The following is a 22,547-nucleotide window of genomic DNA, read 5'->3' on the forward strand; positions in this document are numbered from 1 at the left end:
ACAATTATATTCAGTGTGTTCACACAGATGACATATAAAGCTGATTATTGGGACATTTGTCATCTATACATAAAAAAACTATATTCGTTTTAAGCAATTCAGTGCCTCTGTAGTGTATTTAGTAAGGGGAAACTTCCCTCAAATTATTGTTTTTTTCCCAGGTATTAATAAAATATGGTACGTGGCTAATTTACACAGAAAATAAAGAAGAACTTACAATGGAAGCAATTTTTATCTATCATAAAGCAATTTTAAGCTATCATAAATTTCTCCAGTTTCTGATGTGTCATCCTCACCACTGACAACATTTATGACAAGCCCATAGAGCTATTCTGTCATAATATTGACAAAAACAACAAAAAACTTTAGCATGCTCTTTATATTTTCCTTTTAATTACATAATGCCTTTCTTCTATTCAACTTCCTTCAGGCCTCAAAAGTGATTGAAAACACAAGTAGGGATCCCGGCCATTATCTCTAGTTTGTAAACAAATGCGCAATTCATAAATCAATGAATTATGTAAAAAACACAATGGGTAGCTGACAAAGACGTATTAATAACATTAATTTTTTTTTTTTGCCTTCATTAGTTCTTTTCAATGATCCTGCAGTGAGATAAATTAATTTCCAAAAGAGCAAATATTCAATGTTGAATGTCAACATTATAATATGAGGTCATAAAGATAACCAGTAATTAAAATATACTTTGATAAATGCTTGTTTAAAGTTTTGGATGTAGTTTAGCAAGTCACACTGCAGGCAACTGTTTATAATAGGTATTAATCTATTTTGACACATTGTTTCCAACAGTTAAGACTCCCGCAAGCATCTCCACACAAATATGTAAAAACTTTGTTTATGCTTATTAATGAAGCATCACTCTGCAAAACTCAATACATGAACATGGAAGTAGTTCCGAATAAACATTACATATTTAATTAAGAATGGAAGGCAAAAAAAAAAAAAAAGTTGTTCTAACTTACAGGCTTAAAAATGTCCTGTTCTCTGTTTACTTCCTGTTGGGGTCCTGATTAGCATCAGTATCCCCAAGAGATTGCCCATTCATAAATAGATTGAGCCCATAGGCCACAGTAATTGGTGACTTTTCTTTTTATGTTTTAAAAGGTAATATACAAATTTAAGTCTTCTTTTTAAATAGACTCCAATTACATATTGCCATATTTAAATGAAATAAAAAATCTTTACAAAATTAAGAATATATATAATATACACACCTGCATGTCATGTCAAGTGTCTCTAGATTTTCAATTAGTATTCCTTTAAAAGTGACCACAGTTTGCAGCCTTGAATGCACAAAAAGCTAAAATGTAGTGGCAAGAACAAAATGTTCAATGGGGCATTTTTACTCTGACTCATCTGATTTGTTCTCCAGTTATTTAGCGTCTTACTCAGGTACAGTGTCATGATGCCATGTCTAATTCAACTCACATTAGTCAGTCATGTAGCTCTTATGACTTCAGGTACACTGCGCGGTTAAATCACTCCAATGTGCCGATAGAGTTTCAGCTCTTGTTATTTGAATAATTGTATTAAAATCACTATTATGCTCTGACAGAAGGGAAAAGCAAGAATGAGACATGTAAGAGGCTGATGTGCTTGGCTGATGCTTTCATACTTGCCCTTAATGTGCTCCCTAAAGCTTCTTCGCAAATTAACTGATATCCATGGAAATGGAGAAAGAGCAGTGTGTCAGCATTTATCACAATGGAGATGAAATCAGTGACATGAATTTAAGCCCAGCTGTTCATCAGTGAGAAGTCTGACTGAAGTTTAATGAAAGACCATCTGACTAAACTAACCACTACTTTAAGCACTTATCAAAGCCAAATATTAGCAAAAAAGAAAAGATAACAAATCCTTGCATATATACAGTATGCGCGTGCAATTTCAAATTTATTAAAGAATAGTTAACCCAAAAATTAAAATTTGCTTAAAATGTACTTACCCTGCAAGCCATACAAGATGTAGATGAGTTTGTTTTTTCATTGGAACATATTTGGAGAAATTATGTAACTTGCTCACTTATATCCTCTGCAATAAATGGGTGCCGTCAGAATAAGAGTACAAACAGCTGATAAAAACATTACAATAATCCTCAAGTAATCCACACAACTCCAGTCCATCAATTAATGTCTTGTAAAGCGAAAAGCTTCATCTTTGATAGAAACAAATCCATCAAGTCGTTTTGAAGTATAACCATCGCCTCTGGCCAAAATGTAGCCTATAATAACGCTTCCTCCAGTGAAAAAGTCCATCCCCTGTTGTCCTTTCACATCAAAAATCCACCAACATATTTCTTTAGAACTGCTCTGGACTATATATGCTTGTAAACAGTGATTGATCGGTGCATATTTCTCTCCTGATTCAGACGAGAGGACTTTTTCACTGAAGAAAGCGATATTATAGATAGAGGACTCATATTTAATCTACAGTTTGAAGTCAAAAACATACAAATATGCAGCTTTTCAATTTACAAGACAAGTTAATTGATGGACTGGAGTTGTGTCAATTACTTGTGGATTATAGTGATGTTTTTATTAGCTGTTTGAACTCTCATTCTGATGGCACCCATTCACTGCAGATGATCCAGTAGTGAGCAAGTGATGTACAGTAATTCTACATTTCTCCAAATCTGTTTCGATGATGAAACAAACTGATATACATTTTAGAAGGCCTGAGTGTGAGTAAATGTTAAAGGTGCCATATAATGCATTGATACAATATTTTAAATTGTTCTCTGATATCTACATAGAAGGTATGTGGCTTAGGTAAATTATCCAGAAACGGTTTTACATGTGCATTTACAACCCTAGGATTTCTCCCTAGAATTAAACAGTCTGTTATTGGCTTATTTGGAAGGGTCATGAATAATAATGTTGAGCTCTGCTCTGATTGGCTGTTTCACAGTGCGGCTCATTTCATTAGCTCACAGGAAGGAAACACAGGGAGGAAAATATATATTTCAATACTTTCTCGCGCAGTTATATCATTGGGTAATTATACTGTATATAAAATGCAGGCATCAGGGAGCTGCGATTAATATGCGGGGCACTGAAACTGCTTTCAAACGCATGATTGACTTTTACTTTCACTTTTGCTTTCGAGATTCGCGATCGCACGTACTCTGTTTATACTATGGTGCTGCAGTACTTACCACACATTTTACAAGATCAGATGCTTGTCAGTGGCGCTCAGGATCTGTAAATCACTTGCTATCATCCTCAGTCATCTCTCCTTACTCAGTTTATGTGGTAAGTGAAATCTTATGTAATGTAACAGGCTACAGCTAGCAAGCAGCTAATCATGTCCCTTTAGTGGCTCGCGTTATTTTATTAGAACGTGTTAACCAACCCATCCCTGCACTTCACATCCCCTGCATGGCCTCGAACATAACATTTATTTCCATGATCTGCCATTTTTGCTGTTGTCCTCGCATGTTCCTTCACAATACCTGCAGAACTTCTGATGGTTCGGCTGGCGTCTGGCATAGAACATGGACTGGTATATGTTATGCAAATGTTGGGGGCGTAATTATTAGTGATCCCGACTGTTACGTCACAGTCAGTGTTATGTTCTCATTCGCCTATTTTTCAGTGGTCTTTTTTTATTCACAAGATTTACATAAGAAGGAGGAAACAATGGTGTTTGAGGCTCACGGTATGTCATTTCCATGTACAGAACTGTTATTATTCAACTATGCCAAGGTAAACACAGTTTTCCATTCTGTGGCACCTTTAAGCAAATTTTCATTTCTGGGTGAACTATTCCCTATAAGTATATCCCAACTTAAGCAACATTTTTAAAATGAGTGGTGATAGCTGAGGCATTCCATACAGTAGCTGTTAAACAATCTTCATTTTTAATATTTCAACTGGGACAAACTTATAAGCGCCACTTTATTGTCTACCTATCCTAGTTTAGGCACCGTTTCTCAATATATCACAAACATTTCACTACTGAATCAGGTGGGCTGATTGTTCTGTATAAAACCGAGACCTAAATAAATTATATGGCTGATGCAAGATTGTAACTTCTCTTTAGGCTCAGATGAAGTAGTTCTACCCCTCTCCTCAGTAACACCTCCACCCTCCCCGCACCGAACGCGTAGGTGTTGCTCTTGTGCAGCAAATGCATGTGATCCGAACCCCTGGTTAGCTAACGTCAAGAGAGATCAGCATCGCTCCTGGTTAACACACTGAGAACGGTATGTTCTCCTTTCTTCATCTTGTGGAAGTCCTTTCACATCCTCCTCTTCTCCTCCTCTTACTCTAGGCAATGAAAGAGGGAAGGAGTTTGGGAATGGTGTACCTCCCTCAGACTGGCTTCTCAGGGGATGAAGGATGCCGGCTGCGTGTTCCTCGTGTGTGGGAGGTTCGAGGAGCAACTTTTCTAGCATTAATTAGCTAATTATCATGATTAATAATGGGAAGGAGGATTAATTTTGACAAGAGCTGTGTATTTCTTCTTCGCAGCGCATCTTTTATTTGCTTTGAATTATTGAGTTCACCTCAGTTTCATGTTGTTTTTCGCAATGGCATAATCTGGACAGCTGATTATTTGTGAATAAACATATTTCCCTCTTTTGACAGCTTTTATTTGTTATTGTTTGTTATTCTATGGAAAGTTCTCTACTAAGAGCATTTCATAATCCACCCTAAAAGATTTTAATTAGTATTTAGACATACTTTCCTGATATAAGCATGTTTTAAATGCTAATGCTATGGTCAATTAGCCATTAATGCTTGTTTAATGAAGAGTTTGCTAGTGGTAATGCATTCCTGATAAGCGCTTAATTCAGCGTATCATGTTCTGAATCATTACTGCAAGCAAGGAGAAGAAAAACTATGACTTCTGTTTGCCCTCCAGGACCTGTTGAATGATTTCTCTGTGAAAATATGTGTATACAGTCAAAAGTCTGATTGCACAAATGTTTTCTCTAGCTAGCTCAAAAGTTACAGTATTAATCTTTGATTTCTATAGCTGTTGGGTAAACAATAAAACAATGCAAAGGCATTGTCAGCTAAAAGTCTATTTATAATATAATGACATATAATATTAAGTTAGAAATTGTCACATTTTTAATGGATAAGATTGTCAAGTGTTCTTTTTTTCTTTTTCTTTTCTAAATTGAAACAATTTAAAACAAATTATTTTACCTTTTACAATTTTGCTGTTTCCTTTTTTTTTTTTTTTTTTAAATCTTTACCTTCGATGTCTTTTTGACCACTTGCCTTGTATAGAGTGACAACATGCCTCAATACCAAAAAATCGTTTTTTTCTTTAACAGTGATAACAGTGAAAATTTTCAACAGCTTTTTTTTTTTGTTTTTTTTGTAGGCTACACAGAAACAGAACAAAAATAATTTTCTCTGTCTATGTGCGTGAGCACACACCCGAGCGCTACACAGCAGCGCCATTGGCCTGGGAAAGAGTTCGAGACCATAAATAGCGGCACTTCTCTGCTAGATTTCTGGCATAATAGAAAAGCAAATCACTTCTCAGCCTCTCAGCCAGCAGTTGTGTCAAAAGCAAAAGATGATTTCTATGTAAGCGCTACAATCTGTTCCCTTGTGTTGTTGTGAACCATCCAGCATAACCACATCAAAGATGACAGAGTTGACCCACTGGAGGTAGAAAAGGAGGCAATGGTCACTGGACTATGCCATACATTACTGCTAAGGTCAACTCTCTACTGGTCTTACTGTCAGGATCCAAATGGTTGGTCTTAGATGTGGAAAGGTTCTGCATGAATGCACTGCATACCTTTGGGATTATGCCAAGTGGTATGCTTTTCTGCTGTGTCTTTATCTGTAAAGTATAGCACATAGAAATTCAATATTTACTTCCTTCTAACACATCAGTGTTTTCGATTAACCTTCTTTAAAAACCGAATATTTTCAAGTTCTTATAGATATGCAGCTGCAATTTTAAGCATTTAAATAGTTATAATAGTTGAATGTAGCCTGTTTTTAATCAATTTAGATGTATATTTATATATACAATTTATATATTTTATACTCTTTCTGTAAATTAAATTTCACCAGTAGGTAGCAACAATTGGCTGTCTTTATGAGAGTGTCATTTCAAACGCTGCTTCATTCAGGAAATAAACAAGTGCTTCTTAAGTCATTGAATCATTCATTTGAACAAATTGTTCAAAACACTGGTTCATTTAGAAACGAAACAAGCAACTGTCATTTACAGTGAGTCATTGAATCATTTACAAAAATGGTTCAAAAACGCCATTTCATTCCAGAACAAAACACCTCTACCATGTGTTGCTGTGGCTTTGTTTAAAATGAAAATATGCAAAGACATACTCTATGTGCTTAACAGGAACAAGACATTCAAAGCTTATTTGTAGAGCACCTCACTGAGCATAAAAGGTTCTGAAGTATTTATTCACGATTAAAATATACTGACCCCATGACATTCAGCTGGATTCTCATGAGCAAATCCAATTTTCTAGCGATAATGATTATGATAGTGTAAGCAGATGGTGGTTGGTGTATTTATATGCAATCATCTATGTTTTGGGGGCAAAGGAAATTAAGATCCTTTTCTTTGTCAGACAATGAGTAGGAGGTCGATATTATCTCAGAAAAAAAAAAAAAATCTTTAGTTTGAAGCAATTCAAAATCTCGTGTGAAGAAGATGTCAGTCTCAGGAATGACACATAAGCGTCATAACATGGGTTGAAAAGATATAACAAATATTCAAAAATAAAAGAGCAAAACAAACACACAAGCTGTACTGACGCTCATTGTGCTTTTTATGTGTTATAACTGTGTTCCTTTAAGTGATTTGTTTCTGTGCATCACGTGACACTGACAAAGCACAAAAACAATCTTGTTAATATGAGTTCTCATGCTGGCATTCCATTTAACCAGAAAATGAGTCGCAGACAGAGATAATTTCTTTCTTTTTCAGTTCTCTTCACAATAATTCATAAGTTTGGCTTCAGAAGCCATTGGCAGATGATTCTGAACAAAAATACTGAAATATTTAAACAAAGAGAACAGGCTTGGTGAGTTATACATTTTAAATGCCTTACATATTTTCATAGCTGTATGAGAGACTTTGCTTAAATAAATTTTCTTTTCAGAGACACATTTCATTTTGTCAGCAACAGGACATAAGACTTCTGTATCCCCTTGTTTGAAAGGTTCAGAAAATCTCTACAAAAACTTAATTGAAAATATTGTACATATGAACACAACATGCATTTTATATACTTATGAATATTTTACATTCATATTCACTGAATTTAATAGTAGTTTCTTTCTCAAAAACCTTTAACTAATGACGATTAATTGCGATTTATTTATTTTTTACATGGAAAAAAGGTAACATGGAAAGAAGAAAAACATCTCTATAAAGTTCTGTAAACAAAAATAAATAAATAAAAAGGAATCAATTTAAAAATCATTAAATACAATGTGTTCATCTCATGCAATGAACATAATCAGTTTAAGTACAATAACAATTATAAACATTTTATTTAGGAAACAATATGCTTTATAAATGACTTTATAATTTTTATAAATGAGTATAATATACTCATTTATAAAGTTTATAAATATTTACTCATTTATAAATGTATTATATATACAGTATCTACAGTTTTCTCAATGGACTCCCCAGTAAGGCATATCAGTGCAAACCTAAAAACTCAGTCACGGCATCTTTATTTAGGTTCTCAAGGTTTCTGCAGTTTCTCTCTAAAGCTAAAGCAAAACCCTTCTTACCAAAGCCCAGATTCCAAAACACTGCAAAACACACAGACACAGACAAAATCAGCCATGATCCTTTCAGTTCCGGCCTTGAGACTGTTGGAAGTCTTAAAGTCTCCTTTAGCCTTTCAAGAAGCAGTGCAGGAATGAGACGAGCAAAGTGGTTTGTTGTCTGCCTTGCTTGCCTTCACTCCATTAATCTATGTAACACAGCACACTCCTGATCGCAAATGACCCTTCAACTTCAAGGTGACATTCTGTGGCAGAATGCCACTGTGGTTTCTGTTCCAAATCTCTGTCAATGGTGTCCACTTCAATCTGCTCTGTCTCAATCTGAAGTAGTGAGTAAACCCATCCTCCATTAACTCAGTGCAGCGCTTCAGTCTTAGCCCCTAGTTCTCCTCCATCTCCTCCTTACAAACAGAATCTAGTGATTATCACAGCACGACTGGAACACTGTGGTGACAGTTTGGGGGTGACTCATTCTAAAAGCAAAACAATTACAGAAAAAATGAGATAAAAAAGATGAGCAAAAACCTTGTGAATAGAAAGAGAGGGAGAAAAAAAAAACTGCTTCTGAACTATAACTATACAATTTTTAATGATTTATTTGAAGTGGAATTTATAACAATATAAAACTCTTAGCTGTCCGTTTGATCATTTGCATATGCATATACTGTATATAAAGCGCACACATATATAAGGCAAACCTGGAAAGGCACTGAAACAGAGAAATACTCTGCTCATTACAATCTCTGGTACTATGATGTCCATGGGCAGAAATATTTGTGGAACCACTTCCTGCCTAAAAATCGTTGGCAATCCTGTATGTGACAAGAATAATAACAGTTTCTGCACTGATCGTTCAGAATTAGCATTGCACTAATGTAGTCCAATGCTGATTATGGCAATACCTGGAATGCTGATAATATGATGTTCTCTCTGAAGCTTTCATTAAGAAAATAACCACTCACGAGACAGAATTGCACATTTACGGGGTTGTTTAACTCATTAACAGTTTATGTGGCTCTATTAAACCCATTTTAATGTGTTTTTATGTGCGCTATGCTGTCAATGTGTATTATCAAAGTGGCGCTGATGAGGAGCTGGCTGACTCTGTTGTTTTGAAAAACCTGAAATATTTATCATGCATTGACTAATTCCACTTAAGCTTGTAAATGTTTAATGGTTTTTTTTACACACATCTGAACAACGAGATAAGTGTAAAATGCTGTTTTTGTGTGCTCAAATACAAATATAACCTCAACACACTGTTCCAAGGAGATGTGCTCAATGTAACTTACCTAAGTAGGACATGTTCCTGGATTAACGTTCTTACTGGTCCTGGTACTACATTACTATCGACCAATTAGATTTTAGAAGCAGTTTCGAACCAGATGCGATAAGATTAAGCAATGCGATAGAGGCTATATCTTCTATGTAAATAAGAGTTTTTGTCCTAAGCAGCTGCAACATGATCTGCCAGGGTAAAAATATACCGCCAACATTATTATAAGGTTCTATTAGTAAGCATTGGTTTATGCAATAAAGGGTTAGTTCACCCAAAAATTTAAATTAACCCGTGCATTAGGGTTGGGCCGATAGACGATGCCATTGATAGACATCACGATGTTGAGCCGGCATCGTGATTCCACATAATAAACACTCTTCTCTCACTTCAGAAGCTGTTCCGGTGGATGACGTAGAACGACGACGTAGTGTGATTAGTGACAAATGCGAAGAGAGAACAAAACAAAACACCGGTCATGAATTAGAAGTACAAACTGAGGAGTTGTAAAGAAAAATGTCGGAGGATGTCGATATAAGCCAAGAGGAGACTGGTTTTCCTTTGGTAAAGTAAGGAAGCTTTGCTTCCTTTGCGCCTGTAAACAAACTCGCGAGACAATCATATATCAGAGGCACACACGTGACTCATACATCCTACCTCATTTGCCGGAACAGCTTCCATGTACGACAGAGAGCGGAAGTAAGAGAAAAGTGTTTATTACATTTGAAATATGGATATTTTTCTTTAAAAAATGCATGGATTCGCTACAGGAGGCCTTTATTCACACCCCAGAGCCGTGTGAGGCACATGCATACTATGGATGCGCGCACTTTATTTTACGTGTTTTGGACTGTTGAACAGAAACACCTACCCACTGCAATGATAGCACTTGGAATAGCCAGGCTAATTTTGTTTTATATAACTCTGATTGGATTCGTCTGAAAGAAGAAAGTCATATACACCTAGGATGCCTAGAGGGTGAGTAAATCACAGGCTAATTTTCATTTTTGGGTGAACTAACCCTTTAACTAACATTGATAACAATACATTAGTTAAGGTATTTATTAATCTTTGTTAACGTTAATTAATAAATATACTTAATTTAATTTACTGTTAGCTCATGATAGCTCAGCCTTATTCACCCATGGATCCTCTGCAGTGAAGGATATCGGAATAAGAGTCCAAACAGCTAATAAAAACATCACAATTATCCACAAGTAATCTACGCAACTCCAGTCCATCAATTAACATCTTGTGAAATAAAAAGCTGCGTGTTCGGAATAAACAAATCCATCAAAATATTTTTATCTTCAAAATGTTGTTTCAATACAAGTCCTCTATCTATCCATTATATTGCTTTCTCCAGCGAAAAAGCAATCTCATCTGAATGAGGAAAAAAATATGCACAGATCATCACTGTTTATATGGGAAAAAACAGTCCAAACTGATGTTAATTGATGGACTGGAGTTGTGTCAATTAATTGTGGATTACTTATTGTGATGGTTTTTATCAGCTTTTTGATATTCTGATGGCACCTATTCACTGCAAAGGATCAACAATGTAAACAAATGATGTAATGCTAATTCTCCAAATCTGAAGAAACAATCTCATCTACATCTTGTAAATTTTTGGCAAACTTTTATTTTTGGGTTAACTATTCCATTAACAAGTTAACAAATGAAAACTTATTGTAAAGTGTTACCAGTATATCAGGAGTTACCAGTAGTTTTGCAAAATGTGTGTTTTTTTTTTTTGTATAAAGTTTTGGAATGATATTACAGGGTAGGTAAATTATGACAATTTCTATTTTTGAGTAAACTTTCTGGGGTAAAGATGTTAAATCAAGTCTGAAACTGGTTCAATCACACATGGAACTCAACCTAACCTACAGTAATGTCTGCAAACCTCTATAAACGTTGTTCATATCACCTCCTTACTTTTAAATACCTCACTGAAAGCAAGTAGGTGGCTGCGCTAAAGAGAACCAACTGTACTGGAGTGTTTGTGTGGGAGTGACTGGCTTGCCAGCATGTTACTATCGATGGGTACCACAGTGAAGGATTTCCTTAGCTACACATGGTTGCCCAGGATACAGATTGACCTAGACGTTTAAAAATAGCCACCCCTGGTACCGCCATGTTGAAGTGGGCCTTTTCAAGCCATGCCCTGTTAATGAGGTGAAACTCATTGTCTATGTGATTTGCTCAGTCATAACACCTTATACTCACACTGTTTACCTGATAAATGCCAGAGAAAAAGTGAATACAAAGTGGTCTGTCAGAGAAAAAGAGACTCCAACCTGCTGTCAAAGCTCCAGAATTTGCTGCCTTTTAAATGACTTTCGGTAGTTATCTTGGCCACATCACTGACTGAATCTTTGTTATCAAAGAAGGTCATAACAAAGACGTGCATAGGAGGACAATCGATTCAATGCAAAGTTCATTTTACCTTTATTGGTACAAGCTTGAGCAGAAAGTATATCACTGCATCTTCATTTTCTTTGCTACTGAGGTGTCATGTTATAAAGACATTCACAGGAGACACATTTTTTGACATCAAAAGCATTTTAGTGGAGAGAGAACAGCTATTTTTATTTGCCTAAACTTGGGATCAAGAGAATTCAGAATCCAGACAATGTTATATGCAGGGCCCTTGTGATTTCCTAGCACGCATTACTGGCAATTCTCTTCAGATGTGCCAGAGACAGATTTCAGCCTCTTATCTAATGTCAAGAGAAAGCTTGTGGCTGAGCTCATACAGCTGGAGATGTGTATGCAGATGGGAAGAGTTTGTTCCTTTAAAAAATGTCCCCTCCTACCCCGCTGCAAGAGACGAGTGAGGATCTTTTGAAGGTGCTGGATGGCCATTAAAAAGGACTATTTACGGAGTGTATTAGGATATATGGCAAAACAACCAAAGGACTAATGATAAGGTATGATAAAAATCTGTATAATAAAAAAAAAAAAAAAAAAAAAGAACCACAAAGATGTTAAAGGGCTAGTTTGTTCAAACAAGCAAGTCCTAAAAACAAACAAACAAACAAATAAATAAATAAACTGTTGCTCAAAAGTTTGGGATCAGTAATATTTTGAATGTTTTTGAAAGAAGCCTCTTATGCACATCAAGGACATTGTGAAATATTATTTAAAACATAATTTTTACATTTGAATATACTTTAAAATCTAATTTATTCCTGTGATGCAAAGCTTAGATGTATAAATCTCAATTTCAGAAAATTGACCCTTATGACTGGTTTTGTGGTCCAGGGTCACATATCACTGTAAAGACAGCTTTTGTACATGGGAAAAGCACGTATCCCCTTGACAGACTACAATGACACATGTCTTTTGTCTGAGAGCACATACCTGTCTTACTCTGTAAACCGTAGGCCACCGACAGGGGAAGCTGAAGGATGATGCTCAGTTTGATGCTATCAATCATAGCTTTCTCAGCTTTCACACAGGATCATAGATTTTCATTGTGGGGCTCGACATTAGCTCGACACATCAGCCTAGCTAATGCAGGGCCATTTTCACATCAACCGCATCACGTTGTCACCGATTTTAGCTGTGCGGGAAGTAACAGATCAACATAAGTAGAATGATCTCACATTTTAATGTAAATCTTAAAGCTCCATTAATTACAATTATACCATCAACTGTGGTTTAGGGACACAAGGAACAGGGATGATTAATGCTAACTTATCAGCCCTATTCAGCGTCTGGCTGCTAGCTGACTCATGTTCTATAGAGCCATTAAAATCAAATTATATGGCGCTTGAGACCCGTTTTCTACAGTGAATACTATGAAGTTGGCTATTTCAGCTTCACACAATTAGATTGATGAGCAAAGCTGATTTCTCATGTGGACAAAAATCAAGCAGCACTCAATGCGCTTTGATAATCATGGTCAGTTATTAGGAGCATTCATATTTCTGAAGCACCATTACAGCATCATATCACACCGTAAGAAAATCACACTGTTATTTTCGGTGCAAATCTATTGAAGCCTCCTGTTCAACCCTGCCGTTCACATAATCACGCGTAGCCTTTTAACAGAAGCCCTCTGAATAATTTGATCATCTCACACTGGCCATTTCTTACCCTTCCAATAAGCCTGAACACCCTCGGGCAGTCACTGACCAAGGCCAAGCTTGAATCGCTCAGTGAATGGAGTGACCGCTGACTTCAAACTGACAAGCAGATGTTGGCTGACGGCTGCTTTCCTTATTCAATACCTCAGTAATCCTCCACTCCAGCCTCAGGGAGAAACTCTTCCCATCTGAAATTTGCTTTGTTTTTGTTTTTTTGCCATGTCCTTCACTAGTGACGTGAAATACAGCAGAAAAAAATGTTATAAATACACAATAACAAGGTTCATATAAATAGTCAATGTGCATAATTTGTTTTAACTTCACACGTTTAAAGTCATTACTGACTAAATATTGCTTGTTCGACAGCTAGCAATATTTTCCTCATGTTTATACTTTGTAAATTGAATAAATGAAATTGTTTTTACAATAAACTGATTTATGCTGATTTATGCTCATTAAAAATGATTAAAAATCAGATTTACAGTCACATTTTTTTAATGGCTTGTTTTGTGATCCAGATGGTGCAGTTACACTAAAAAATCCTGAATTGAATATTTGTGTTTTAAAATACACAATAAAAAGGTTTATATATTTACCATCAATAAATTCAATTTGGTTTAATCTTAGCCTATATATTTTATATAATTACTAACTAAATATTGCTTGTTCCAAAGCTAGCGATATTTTAGCAGTATGTTCATACCTTTTAACTGAATAAATAAAATTTTCTTCAAAGTGAACAGTTATATGCTTATTCTAACCATTTTTTTTATAAATATATTATAAATATGATTAAATATGAATATGCAAATAGTCTTATCTAGGGCTGTGTATCACCAGCAAAGTCACAATACGATACGTATCACGATACAGAGGCCACGATATGATACGTATCACGATACAGGACTGCACTGAATTTCACCTCAGCAGAATTTAGTAAAACAGCTGTTTATTAAACACTGCATACTATCATTTCTAACTATAGGCTGAGCAGGCAGTTGACCTCTGCATTACCAAGGGCCTCCATAACTGTACCACAGTACAATATAGATAATGGCATATGTTTCATGTTTACATTGGGCACTCCCCACCAGGTACAAAATTCTTATTGTTTGCATCTTGTTTTTATGCCCATAAATAATAATTTACTGGTTCTAATAAATTTATATTGTAATGTACTCATTCTAATATATATATATATATATATATATATATATATATATATATAAATAAATCTTTACATTGCTGGTAGGTTATCATTGCACAAATGATAGAAATGATGCACACTCTCTACGTTTAAAAAATAAAAATAAAAATTAGAAGAGTTCAGTAAACTAATGCGCTGTCTTCACTGTATCTAACGCACACAGATCCCGTTGCGGCCGCACACAGACATTCAGGAACAAACTTTTTAGCGCTGCCCCGCAATTTTATCAACTAAATAGCTTAATTACTCAAGAGCTTCACTGTTAATAGAGAAACGTGGCAAAACAGTGGTAATTCATACGTGCATAAACAGCCTCTCTCTCTCCCTCTCTCTCTCTCTCTCATAAATGAACACTTGATAAATTCTTAAATTTGGGCCTAAAATATTTTTTCAGTGTACTATAATATTATGAAACATTTGCAATTTATATATTGCTTGGAAATAATAATAATAATAATAATAATAATAATAATAATAACTATAGAGAGAGAATACCTTGAAACTTTTGAATTGCTATTAATAGAAAAAAGTAGCTTTTTGGGTCCAGATACTGCAGTAACAACATCTACCAGCAGGGGCAAACTGGGTCATGCTAACCAGCCAATCTTGAACCCTTGTGAATATCCTCTGCATGAACTCTGTTATTGATGGCCTTTCCACACACAGTGTGTCTCAGATTGATGCACAAACATAGAGTTGATCAATACTTGATCAAGAGCAGCTGTAGCAGCACATTTAAACCAAACTATAAAATATTTATTTTCTAAGCATTGGTAAATCAAGCACATGAGCTGCAGTGCAAAACGTGCCATTCATTCTGAGCCCAGGAGTGAATGACAAGTGACAGCCAAGTTTCATCATGAAATGAGCTCTCCCCGGCCTTATCAGTGTAACCGAACCAAGTGAAAATTTGATTTAGATGTATATGCACCTCAGTGTATGTGTTATCAAAATAGAGACTGAGTATGTAAACACCACTGACTGATTCATACAGATTTGACAGGTCTTGATAAGTTTGAATTCAGAAGACAGAATCGCTGCCAGTTTTGTAATGGCAGTAGACTGATGAACTGCTGGGATTTCAATATCTCTCCCACAGGTAGGGTTTCACGTTATAGTGGTATAAAAAAATTTGAATTTTGTATCAGTACGAAACCAACAGCAGTTCAGAAAGCAAAGTTTCTGTTTACAATGTAATACAATTTATATGATTTCTACAATTAAAATTGAATGCAATATATATATATATATGTATATGTATATGTGAATATATATAATCTTCTTATAAACTTAAGGATGAGTAAATAATGATACAATTTTCATATTTGCATAAACCATCCCTTTAAAGATCCAGTAAATGTTCCCATTATATGCAAAGCTATCACATCCATTCAGTTTGGTGTTGAGCCTATCTAAAAGATAAAAAAGATAACTAAAAGATACCACAGCTTATTGATCCCACACCATCTCTAAAGTTAGATATCCAGCAGGTGGGCATAAACATCTAAGGCTACCATAATCAATCAAAATCAACACAGTTTGGCAAAAAAAGAAAATTGCAATGTGCCATTGTCTCTCCCCGGGAAATGATTGCAATCCGTAACAGGTGAGCAGGAAGGAAAAGCAAGCAGAGGATGAGATCAATATGCAGTTAAAAGAACCAAGGTCTGAGAGCAATCAGGTGTGGCCAGGCTCACAGTCAGCCAGAAAAAGAGTGAAGCTGGAGGGCCGTGCTTAAACCTTTTCACCTTTTCTGTAGGGAGTTGTTAGCTGGACAAGGATCCGTGCACAGAGCGACAGGACTTTTGCCTGTCTCTGCAGGGTATTAACTGCGTTTTGTGATGGTGATGATCTGCCGCACTGACTAATCCCCACATTCTTTCATATAATTGTTACCTATAATCCACAGGATTTTAAATGGCACATGGAGAATTAGGTGCAGCTAAAGCGACCTGCTGTGTTGGGGGAAATTGACCCTGTCTATCCGCAATTTTCTCCTAGGCCTTTAATTTATTGTGTAAATGTTGTGCTACTGGAGTGGTGGTGTATGGTGAAGGAGGATGAAGCACTGAGAGGATCAGATCTGTACCTCTGCAAGCTCTTTCCACAGAAATCTATACATTTGCTTACTTGAATTAATGCTTATTCACTTTATCAGATTCAGAATAACCAAAACACAAATGAAGACCTCTTTTAAGACAACAATCAATGCCTTATTAAATCTGCTAGCCACCATAATTATTGAGCAGCCCAGCAGGAATTCTGGTGCCACAAACAACAAGCGATAACAAGAGAGAGTTTGTCCCTGGTTGACAATGGTTTTGGCACATCCTGTGCATAACAATGATTAAGCTCCATTTTGCTAATCCACCATCACAGCGTGAACTTGAATAATAATGGCTTGATTTAATTGCAGGTAAATTACACACAGTATTTCCTGTCCATTACAAGTAAAGCTGGTTTGGTAGTTAGCTGATAATGGTTTTGCATTTATTAATGTACACAAATGATGTATGCCATTAAAGATAATTACAGGGATAAGTAAAGCAGAGTGCACAAAATCAATTACAAGTTGAAGAGTGTGCTGCATCTTAATAAAGTATAATAAATATATATGCCAATATAATTATTAATAAATACTAAACAAATAAAATGTCTTTATTAATAATTAACTGAATGAAAAACATAAAGACATTATTAAAAAAAAAAAAAAAAAATCTAACTCCAATAAGGACCAAATGGCATAGATAAAACATCCTAATATGTATCTGTAATACTCTTTATTTAATAGATAAAACAACTAAATTATAGTTACATGCTGATGAATACTTAAATTATATCTAATATAATTGACATATTCATTAATGAAATGAATAAAATTGTTGACATCATCATCTTAAAGCAGAGGAAATTATTTGCTGAATGGCAGGTAAATGGGCACCACTCGTATAAAGTTTCATTTGTTTAACATTAGTTAATGAAGTAACTATCATGAACAGTACATTTTTTACATTATGTATTAACCTGTTAATATTAGTACATAAAAATTCTCATGTTCATTTTAGTGCAACAACGCAACAACATATAACGTTTGGTCTTAAAAATGTATTAGTAAATGCTGAGATTAACATCAACTAAGATTAATGAATGCTGTAGAAGAACTGGTTAGAATCATAGTTAGTTGATGTTAACCTTATTGTAAAGTGTTATGAGGATTATTCCTTACTTGTTTGAGCAACTTCAAGTGCGACCTGTTGGCAGAGACTCCTGCTTGGTCTTTCATCGATTGTTTTATGTGGCTGACTAAAATTTTTTTGTCACTCTTAAAATATAATGACAATTTTCCCCCAAAACAAAAAGGTTACAATGGTTGTTATGTCCCTGTACGTCAGAGGCGACCCATGCGGCAAGATGATGCTCTGTAAGTGCATTTAGCCATTGAGTTTCACAGCCAAAAACCCTCCCACTGGAATCACTGCTGTGGCTTCTGCGTAGGTGTTTATTCATTTTCTAGAGTTTCCACACTATGTACAGCAGTGGCCAAACAAAGGAAAGCACAAACAGCAGGATTGGACCATGATGGGCGAACGGGTGCCTTGAGGAGGGAGTTATTGAGTCCTGAACATTATAAGATCTCCACTACAACTATTATATGACAAATATAGGCAACAATATATACTACTTTTAATATATACAGTATTTTAGAATTTTCCTCTTTTGGTTGTGTAAAACAGTTTTTATTTACTAAGGTGGATGGTGTAAAGGCCAGCTGCAGAAAATAAAAATGACATTTGCTTTGTTGGCTGAGCCGGTCCTATCACAGATGTGCAAATAACCTGCCTGACAATGTTATTGTATGTGCGGCATTTCAAGAAAATGAAATTGTCATGGACAATAAATGAGATATTGGGAGATGGAGAGACACGGTGTCACAGAGCACGAGATAATAGATTAATGTAAGCATATTTAAATGTTTCTCGCACTTTGCATTCTGACAACTCATAAAGCCCATGCAATAAACCAAAATGAAAAGATAGGAAGATATTCCATATTAATTGACTTCCATTCGTGCTATTGCAAATGCCAAATTCCTCTGAGAAATGAAACATATCCACCTCTTTAGGCTGGATATGCAAATAAATCATGTGAATATGCATGATTGTGTTCGTCGGGGAGGTCACGACCTTTCAGGTTCCATTCAGATGCCAGTCTAAACAGAATGCCAATGTTCCTAACTTAACGTTTAGACCTTGAAAACTTTTTAGCACTCTTGAATATTATTGTCTGCTGTAAATTGTAAGAAACATCTCCCTCAAGGCTTTAAAACAGCCCTTAAAACACTGTTAGGTGACATATCGATCGGTAGCTGCTGTTTCTTCAGGTGGTTGTTTGGCCGCTACTCATTATCCAACAATTCTCTCTCATTCTCAGAGCCCTGGGCCGTAATAATTGGATGTGAATACACACACTGATTTCCAAGGATGAATCTGATGTATTGGGAACCAAAGACAGAAGTGAGCTCCAGAGGAATTTAACATCCATTTGAAGTGATCTGTCGCCGTCGTCCACATTTACATATGATTTCCATTGAAGCGCACATAAATATGGAACAAGCTGTGGCTTTATTTAATTTTTTATTACTACAGTAGATAAAGGCGATGAATTTTTATGATGAACTATTATATCAAGTGCCAACTACTGTGCAAAAAAACACAGATATTCTTTTCCTCTGCCGCTTCCTATGTCTCATTTTAAGTCTGAGTCTTTTTTTCCTCTGTCTTTCCCCTGAAGCTTTTCTGTGCCTCAGGGGAGATGAAGCTTAAGCATTGGACTCACATCTCAGAGGGATAGCTAGTGGCCCTGCTTTCAACTCAAACCTACAGCCATATGTCACCTATGGGACTAAACTATAACTGTTGAATGAGAGAAGGTGAGAGTGACAGAAATAGAGAAAAGGAGACACTAAAGGAATAAAAGTTCACCCCCAAATGAAAATTCTCAAATTATTTATGCTGTTTTATGGGTAATAGTGGCATAAAGATTCTTGAGTTCCACAGAAAAATAAAATAAACTAAAATATGAATAGGTTCAGAATGACAAGGGTGAGTAAATAATGATTTATATATATATATATATATATATATATATATATATATATATATAATTTTATTTATTTAATTTTTTTTGGGGGCGGTTGGGGTGAACTATCCCTTTAAAATTCATGAAAACAACTTTCATAATGACTAAAATAGCACAGCTTATGGACATGCATTGACTCACCATATTTATTGATGACACGGGTCCAATACTATTTACGAAGATATCAACATCAATGACTGTCGGTTTAACTGCAGAGAGAGAGAGAGAGAGAGAGAGAGAGAGAGAGAAAGAGAAAGATGGTATTAGACTTATTACCATAAAACAAAAATATTTGAACAAAGAAAGCTATATCTTTGAAAGTGTTTGACAACACAGTTACTGAATTGTTACATTCTCCATCTGTTTATGCATCCTTTGTAAAAGCAATTTTATGTTTGACAGCATTTAATAAGTTTAATGAATGAAATGTCTGTACACCAAGAGGTCATAAACTTTTGATGCCATTATATTGCATAATCTTCTCACCCTGAATCCAACCGAAAACTCTCATAAAGGATTTCCTCTTTGAGCAGTTGATTACAATAATCTACAGTTTTAAACATTGGTTTGATTGACATTAAGCGTGGCTGAAAAGCACTCGTCACTTCTGAGAGATGAAGTGGAACGTTGGGGGGGGGGGACAAAGGAAAGGAACTGTGAGAATTTCAATACGAGTGAAAGCCTGGTCTGACAACCCTCCATTAGGAAAGCATTTTCTGTAGCCGAAGAGATGAAGGAGGGGTTCATTCTTCACAAACCCAAAAAATGACAAAAAGACAGCGAGTCAAGTATGATCAACTTTAGCAGCATATAGTGCCCGCCAAGGTAATATTAATAGCTCTGAACCATGTGAAACATCTGCATTGTTCTCATGAAACACAAGATTTAGTAAGATTTTAGGCAACATCATAAGAAGAATTACAAAAAAATTAGAAGTAACATTAAGGTCCCTTTAATTTTAGATAAAAACAGATGTAGTAAAAACTATATTCTGTCATAATATTTGAAGAATGTAACAAACGTATTTTCCCTCTTTCCCTCAGCCTTGATGCCTTAGCCAACCTCTGACCACTGCTGTCAGTCCAACAGCGCTCTAGTGGGCACAACCCCCTCAGGTGTACTTGCTCTTAAATATGAGCATGACATTTTCAATCTCCCTTCTCCTTTCCTAAATGCCTTCTTCACTGACTGTGCATCAAAACAAAGATTCCCATCTGTGCAAGAATTAACAGTGTCAGTTGCCTTGATATCTTGCATGATGTCTAGAAGAAATGCAGAGAGTACTACATCAGGTCCCTGACTTACAAAGATGCGCTCTCTCTCTCTCTCTCTCTCTCTCTCTCTCTCTATACATATTAAAAAATGTTAACACACAAAATACATGTTTAGCAGAATGTCCAAGCTGTGTACTTCTACACAATAAAAGTGGAAGAGGAACAGAGACTGGGGGAAAAAATCCAAAATAAAAGCTGTCCATATGACTCATGGACTTGGTTTAATTTGTTTTCTTCATTTTGTTTTGACTGGACTTTGATTTTTGATTTGAAACCAAAACAATGTTCCTGGGTAAGTACATCATATGTACTGCTAGAACACAAAGCATTTATTAGGCTCTAAGTCAGAAGCAATACTTTGTACCTGTTTTAAATTTTTATTGGATATGTAATTATAAAGAACTATAACACACTGCTGTCAACTTTGAACGTGATATGGGAAATAACAGCTAAGTACCATGAATATTTCATTACTCACGTAAGTCACAGTTCATCATCCAATGTCCTATTTCACAGCTGGAAAATTACATTTACAGTTTGTAATTGCTTTCAATTTACAGCAATGATACAAATTAGACAGATATTGTTGCTGTGCTATGATAATGTGCAATAAAGTTAATGAGTTTAGCGTTTGGAGCTGGACACAGAATGTTTAGTGTATTTCCATATAAGATTTATAGATCTCTCCTTGCTGTCTGCCAATGCCATTTTAGCTGAGGATCACCATCCACATGTTTGCACACTTTCTCTCTCTCAACTTCCTTTTCAAAGTCAGGGTGGAAGCATGGTTAATGTTATTCCCTGTAAACTCGTGTTTGGTCTGGTGTCTGCTGGCAGCTGTGGGGTGCTGTCGGGTGCTGTCGGGTGAGGGGGTCAGGGGCCTGTCTCCGACAGAGGATGTCTGCTCATTAGAGTTAGGATGAGGACAAGCACCTGCGTCAAATGTCACACTAACTCATTAATTGCTTTACACACAGATGTGGCCACCTAGCCAAGAGAAGACAAGACAAAAGAAGAGGAAAAAAGGAACAAATAGGTAAAAATAAATATATGAATGTCACTTTGGAGGGATGCATAATATTTGCAGGAGGAAAAGCCAGAAGGAAATCAGAGCAGAGAACAGATGTTTAATCTGACCCTCCGGTACCTATTTTAGCGAATCTGCCAACGCAAACATCTTTGAAAGAAATGTATGCTATGAACTGTACATATGTTACGTGAAAATTAGGAATAATAATATTTTTGATAACCTGCCATATCCTATTTAACATATCAACAAAACAATTAGCCATACAAGTGTTAATTATTTCACCATCTTATCATGGCACATACGCATGCACATGATGCACTCCCATTAAGAGTCGCAAAATTCTCTGATTTATATTCACAAAAGAGAGAATACTCCTTGCTAGCAAAATAATCTTGTAATGCATGTTATTAAGAGACTCGCCAATGCTTTAGTGAAACAAGATACAAGAAAACCATCGTGAAATTCCAAAAGACTTCATAAACAACATCATAATTTACAAAAGAAGAACTGATGACAGCGGAAATCTTGGGCAGGAAGTGAAAAAGATAGAGGTATAACTTATGAAAACTTGCTCTGAGTTAAAAACAAATAATTAACAGTTTTTGGGCCTGATTTACTAACAACTTCTGCCACCACAAACCGTCTTTTGGCTTTAAAATAGTACTGTCAGTAAAGATGCACAGAAGAATTTGCCCTGGAAAGGTGTGGACACAGTTATTTTTGCGCCTGACCTTATTGAATATGCATTTGTAGGAGTTTCT

At 35.7% G+C, this 22,547-nt stretch overlaps 1 protein-coding gene across 1 annotated transcript in view; it reads right to left on the minus strand.

Annotated features, from left to right (window-relative positions):
• LOC131543086 (gamma-aminobutyric acid receptor subunit gamma-3) overlaps positions 1–22,547 on the minus strand; it is a 120,629-nt gene that overhangs the window by 68,701 nt on the left and 29,381 nt on the right. Inside the window, 1 exon segment of the mRNA XM_058780309.1 lies at positions 19,624–19,691. Coding sequence (XP_058636292.1) covers positions 19,624–19,691 — 68 coding nt within the window.

This window comes from Onychostoma macrolepis, chromosome 06 (assembly GCF_012432095.1).
Source record: "Onychostoma macrolepis isolate SWU-2019 chromosome 06, ASM1243209v1, whole genome shotgun sequence".
In the NCBI taxonomy this organism is placed as follows: domain Eukaryota; kingdom Metazoa; phylum Chordata; class Actinopteri; order Cypriniformes; family Cyprinidae; genus Onychostoma; species Onychostoma macrolepis.